Below are 7,007 nucleotides of genomic sequence, written 5' to 3'. Positions count from 1 at the left end.
ATTTTAGATGCATGCTTGTGATGTTTATTTTTTGTTGTTATAAAATGTTGTGTGTATGAAAATATGTTTTCCATGCTAAAACATTTTCACGAAAAATAACATCAAACTTCGGGTTTAGAGTTTTATATAAAAGTTTCAACGTAAGATGTTAAAATTGAGTTTTTTGTTAAAAAGAGTTTTTGAATAATTTTTAAAAAACTCTAAAGTAGCCAAACTTTTAAAGATATAAAAGTTTAAATTATATTTTTTAAACTTAATCCAAACTCCATAACTTAATAATAAAAGGTTGTTTTATTAACAAAGTTAGAAACCGGTTCTAATCCGTATAACGTCAAATTAAAATTGAATATAAATTTTAACCGGTAAAATTTTATATGAAATGAATTCAAGTTTATGATTTTTGGAACACTTTAAATGTACCATAGAATATTTTATGCATGAAATATTCATGATACAAAATGTTTTAAAATGCAAGAAGAATAAAACATTGATAAAAGCCCTTATTTACAATACTTCAAATCTATCCATTTAAAAATCACTTGGGATTTTTGTGCAGCTCATATGGATTTTTGGGTCACCTTATTCATTTTAGTTGTCAAAAATAGTCAAGGTGTTTTTCTATTTGTTTATGGGATAAAGGTGACCTAACCATTTGTAAAATAAAACTCACATGTTTTTTAAATGGATGATTTGATCAATTTCTTATGTGATAAAGGTCACCCAAGCATAAGAGTTATGAGGCATAGATGGGATGAACATGCCATATAAAAACAAAGTAATGTTTTTATGATCCCATAAATCTGAGAATTACATAAGAGCTGTAATTGGTTATCGTAACCTACCGATCAACAAAGTCACTTGAGTAGTGGGTCGCCTCCTCAAGTTATTTTAGGTGATGTGGATCTTAGCTTTTCAAATTTTAATTTGAAGGGTAATTATTTTTGAAAATAATTCATATCGATGATATTAAAATGAATCTTATTATTTTGTAGATGACTACCCCAACTGTAACCACCCCATCACTCACCATCCGATGCATCCTCGAAAAAGCAAAACTAACTGGACCCAACTTTCTTGATTGGTTCAGACAACTGAGAATTGTCCTCAAACTTGAGAAAAAGGACTATGTCCTTGATGAACCCATCCCAGAAGAGCTCCCAGCTAATGCTCCCAAAGCATCGAAAGATGCTCGGGCGAAACATGTTAATGATTCGACCGAAGTAGCTTGCATCATGCTTGCAACTATGACTCCTGGACTTCAAAAAACTTTTAAGTTTCATGAAGCATTTGAAATGATTGAACAACTGAGAGTGATGTTTCAAATTCAGGCTAAGCAAGATAGGTTTGAGACCTTGAATTCTTTCATTGGTTGCAATATGGGCGAGGGATCTTCTGTAAGTGCACATGTACTCAAAATGAAAGCTTATGTTGAGCAACTTTCCCGCCTCGAATTCCCATTTAGGGATGAGCTAGCGACCGATGTGATCCTAGCCTCATTATCTAAATCATTCAACTAATTTGTGATGAACTTCACAATGAATGACTTGGAGAAGAGCATTAATGAGCTTCATAACATGCTCCAAAATGCTGAGGCAAATATCAAGAAATCTAGGAACAATCAAGTGTTGATGGTCCGTGAGGGTCAAATCTCCAAGAAGAAAACTGGTAATAACACCGGTAAGGGGAAAGGCAAAGCTGCCACGAAAGTCAAGGGCAAGGGAAAGGGTAAAGGGAAGCCTCCTTCCACTAACCCAACTCTTAAACTCAAACCTGTTGCTGACGCTGATTGTTTTCACTGCAATGAAAAGGGACACTGGAAGCGCAACTGTCCCAAATACCTAGAGGAACTTTAGAAGATCAAAGCCAACCAGGTTGGCACCTCAGGTATATATGTGATTGAATTACATGCATTCCGTACTAGTTCTTGGGTATTCAATACTGGAAGTGGTACTAACATCTGCAATGATTTGTAGGACTAAGGAATGTTAGAGAACTAGGAGATGGCGATTTGGAACTTCATGTTGGCAATGGCAATCGCGTAGCTGTGAAATCCATAGGACAATATCATCTTTTGCTTCCAAATGGCCTTAATCTTATTTTGAACAACTGTTGTTATGTACCTAGTATAACTAAGAATATTATCTCTACTTCTCGCTTGCAAGAACTGTTGGATTTGGTGTCTAAGCCCATAACTATAACTGGGATGTACTTGACTCGATTGTAGCATGGTCCTTTTAGGTTGCCTTCACCAGTGCAATTTGATAGGATGGACTTTTGAGAATAAGGCTATTTGTGATTTATTAATATATTATAAGTATAATATATTAATTGAGAAATCATATTATTTAATTAGTATTGATCAAGAACTAATTTGGAATTAATTTAGTGATCAAAACAGACTAATTAAATATACGGGGACTGATTAAGTAAATCAATGATTCTTATAGTATGGGCAAATGATGCATGGTTAATTAGGATGGGCTAAACCAATGTGATAGTCCATGGATAGTCCGTGGAGGTTTAACCCATGGAGCCTAAGTAATATGAAAGGTCATGGTGCATTAGGGTTTGCAAAGATGTAACCCTAGCATTTGTTACACTATAAAAGGAATCCCCGAGGGCCAAAATCGGTTGCACCTATCATTCTAAGAGTTTGATATTGATTTTGTGCTAACTAACTTATTCTCTCAAGCCTCCTCTTGCATTTGGTGTTTGTGACACATTAAAGGCATCACACTTGAGGTGATAAAGCTTTCAGAGGCCAAGAACTATAACTACATTAAGATGTATTATCTAACTATGAGTTTTTGTATTGTATAGCCTTCATTGTATGCTAGTTAGGATGTATGCTTTCAAAAATTGAAAATGCATGTATAATTAGAGAAAACATAGATCGAAAGCATCTAGGGTTGCATGTGCACCATAGGAGTGCTATAGTGCTTAAAACCCAACAGTGGTATTAGAGCCTAGGATTGTTTTCTGTTATATTTGATGCTTGTTAATTTTCGATGTTGAAAAAATCAATTTTCTGGCCTCTGACTGATGAACTCGCCGAGTCCACTGGCTGATTCGACGAGTCCACTCAATAAAAGGGCAACTCGACGAGTCAGAATCATGCACTCGTCGAGTTGATGGCTTTGGTTGCAGAAATTCGAGTTCTTAGCCAGAATTGGTTAAGAATCATTACCACAAACTGTTTTGTAATCATAAAAAATGTATTTTATGATTTGGTAATGATGATCCTTATCCAATTAAAGGACAATTGTCAAATTTTAAGATAATAAGATATTATTTGTATTATTTGATATGAATTGCCTTCCTATGAGTTAGGCTAGATCAATCATGAATCATATGATAATTTTATTTGATGGAATTGATCTAAATGTTTTTTAATGAGTTCCATTACTTGTCCTCAACTTATGGAACATGAAAAGGTTAATCCATTAAAATAACATTAACTCATAAGTTATGGAGTTCAAGAGTCTTGGAGAGTTACAAATTTGCCATCAAAGTTTTGGAACTGAAAGGTTTTAAGGAGTTACAAAAATGTGTCATCAAATTTGGAACTCAAAGGTGTTCCAAGAGTTACAAAACTTGCCCTCAAGTTTTGGTATTTGAAAAGTCTCAAATTATGTAATATTGAATTCTAAAACATCAAGTAATTGAAAGGTTTCAAAAGATGCTCTCTTGGGTTTATAACTTAAAAATTAATTAAATAGTTTTAATTTTGAATTTTTAATAACCTAGATGCTTTGAATAGTTCAATTACACCTTATGGACTTTATTAAATTAATTAAAGTGTTTAATTAAAAGAGAAGTTTAATAAATCCATAATAACATGGTTTACGATTAATTAAATTAAAAGTTTAATTTATTAATAGATTAAACCACCAAGTATTTTAAATTTGTAAAATAGACACTTATACTATTATAATATTAAAAGTTTATATATATGTATATATATATATATATATATATATATATATATATATATATATATATATATATATATATATATATATATATATATATATAAGACAAGTTAGTCTTACCGTTAGTAGGCCTCATTCACGAAGCCGGTCTATAAGGGGGCATAAGGTTACAACCTATAAAATGGCAGTTTAATGGGTGTCCACTCTCACCCACCGCTTCCTTGATTGGTGGAGGGTCGTTAGCCGAACGGGTAGGATAGGACATTAATTCTCGTTAAAAGTATAATGATAATTATAAAGTAACTAACTTTTATTATATTCCCAATCTTAGTTACGTTAGGAAAAATGTGAAAATGGTGCTATCCCATGAAATTGCACCTTGCAACTTGCTAAGTTGTTAGTGGAGCGTGTGTGGTTAACCGACACACTAATCTAGGACTAGCAAGTGTGGCAAAGGGTAGCTTGATGTTAATCATAGATCAATGGAGCGTGTGTAGTTAACCGGCACATTGATTAGGTGATTTGTAGCATTAAGAGTACCAAGCACATTTGCATGGTTATTCACACCTTGTTTGTGATCATTGGCATCCCAGTCACAAACTTGAAGGGAACAATCGAGATTTAAACATGCCATTGAAAAGTTCAATGAATCTCAAAAGATCTAGGAAGTTCAATTCATTTAAAACCTAAAATTCATTTTTCGTTTTTCATGGTGGAAATTGGTAAATCTTCATTTACCTACCTTCAAATATTTTACAATTGGATTACGGTATCCCTCTTCCGAATTGTAGAATATTGTGTTGGGTCCTAGCCTTAATATTTCATTTTGGGTGTTATATTAAGGACATAAATCAACTAATTTGAATTTCTCCCATTGTAGATGTCTAGTTCAAACAACTATTGTCTTTCCGATCCAATGGAAAAATCTTTCCACATGAAGATGATATTCCACAATATCATACTTCACTTCCTCTACCTCCTCCAATAATTCTCCCTAACCCACAAATTCAAAGACTTGAATCGTTCAAGGTCACTCAAGCCCTATTCGCAAGCAAACACCAAGATGGAAGGTCTGTGTGTGCACATGTCTTGGAGATGAAGTCACACATTGATAGGCTGGGAATGCTAGGAGTCGTTGTGTCAAGGAAGTTGGCTATTGACTTGGTTCTTCACTCACTTCCTAATTCATATGGTGAGTTCATTAAAGATTACTATATGAAAGACCGCGACATGTCCCTTATCGATCTTACCTATTTGCTAATTGCTGCTGAATCAGCAATGATTTGGCGCACTGGTAATGGAAATTTGATTGGAAGATCTACTTCCTGAACTTCCATGGACATTGACAATGGAAACATTGGAAGTCCAGAAAATATTTCTCTTTCCAAGGGAAAGGGAAAGGCTAAGTTTGAGATTGTCACGTGTACCATTCCAAAAGAGTCTGTTTGTTTCTATTGCCAATAGAGGGGGCATTGGTTGCAAAGTTGCCATGACTACCTGAAAAATCTAAAAGATGGTAAAGTCAAAAAGTTTGACTCTATTTCAGGTAAGTTCACTATCTAACTCCATTAAGTTCCTATTTGGAGATCCTTAATACATGATGTAATGTATTTACATTTTGATGTTTTGTAGGATCAAAGGAAACTTAAAGGAAGAGTATGTTGAGTCTGATTGCGAAGAGATGAATTTCGATCGCATGGTTCGATGATCAGATTTTTTTTGAGCTGCTATTTAAGAGTTATGATAGATTTCTTAGAAATATGTAGTAACATAGTTTTCATTTGTAAGGAAAAGTTTTCCGCATATTATAAAGAAAGAAAATTTTGAAATTTATGTTGTTTTATATTTCCTTGCAATGGCATTTGTGAAAATTGATGTTTATATATATATATATATATATATATATATATATATATATATATATATATATATATATTAGCAATATGGATTTGATTCTTTCGTTTGTGGTAGTGTCTAAATTTACCAAATAAGGAAAGATTCTCATCACCCAAGTTTCAATTGAATAGAAACTTGGAATCATGGAACTTGTATTATATGATGAATGAGAACCTTCTTCTTTGGGAAATTAAGACTAATTCATTGTTCACATGTATTTGTGAGTCAAGTAACGGACTAGGGGATCGGGTACACTTGGTTGTGCACTGGTCAGGTCCACCACAAAGAACGATAAGGCTATTCGTCATGATTTACTAAAGTTAGTAAATATGGTTATACTTACAAGATTAAGTATAATTCTGAATTATTGGAAAAGTTTCAATGTATAGCAGATCGAATAATACGAATCGAATTAGATAGAAAGATAAAAGTTTCTCCAATCTGAAAAGAAGGGAGAGTAATTGAGTATCGTGTTTTATGATCATCTTAATGATTATGAAAACCATATCACAATTGATCCTCTAAGGACATCTTAGTGCATTTCTATGGTTAAGAAGAGGAATCGTGATTTGTTGAAATGATTGAATCAAGAAGATGAGTCATACTTCATTCAAAAATCAAGTCTTAGAGTCATACTCCGAGATTGTGCCTTGAGTGACATAATCTTCAGAAAGGTTTATAACACTTATCAAATGTAGAGTAAAATGTTTTCTACTCATGTACATTTGAAATTGGTAAGTTGTGATGTTTTGGATAAAACAAAGATCAACTAAGACCGATTGTCAGAAGTGTTTGTCTTGATAAGAAACCGAACTAACTCTTGAATATTTGGTTGTCAAGGAATGGTCCTTGACAAAGAGAATCTTATATGTCAATAGGTCTGTGGGAGTCTTAAAGATATTGAAAATTTTCAGGAACTAATCAAGAGTAAACCCATTGTTAATCACTAGCGCACGACTTAAGGTTTGTAACCTATCGTGTTGACATATTCTTGTTTCTGTGCCTATTCCAGTTTAAGTTGACTATATATGTGAGTTATATGAGTTCTCAATTGTTTGAATAGGGTAAAGCACCTTGATTAGTGAAAGTTCATTGATCAGTAAGGGTGATCTGCTGAACAACATGGAAGCAATGGTAGGCCCTTGAGCTGCCAGGTGGCAAGAAATTAAGATTGAACAA

General features: G+C 33.4%; 1 protein-coding gene across 1 annotated transcript; it reads left to right on the top strand.

The window, feature by feature from the left end:
* Positions 1-1,535: 1,535 nt before the first annotated feature.
* LOC145105520 (uncharacterized) lies at positions 1,536-1,853 on the top strand. Its single transcript, XM_079042609.1, has one exon. The coding sequence runs from the start codon at positions 1,536-1,538 to the stop codon at positions 1,851-1,853; it is 318 nt and encodes a 105-aa protein (XP_078898735.1).
* The last annotated feature ends 5,154 nt before the right edge of the window (positions 1,854-7,007 follow it).

Source organism: Lactuca virosa, chromosome 4 (genome assembly GCF_052849685.1).
Source record: "Lactuca virosa cultivar CGN04683 chromosome 4, Lactuca_virosa_CGN04683_v6, whole genome shotgun sequence".
Classification (NCBI taxonomy): Eukaryota; Viridiplantae; Streptophyta; class Magnoliopsida; order Asterales; family Asteraceae; genus Lactuca; species Lactuca virosa.
Note: the sequence above shows the minus strand (reverse complement) of the source record. Positions and strands in the feature narration are given on the sequence as shown.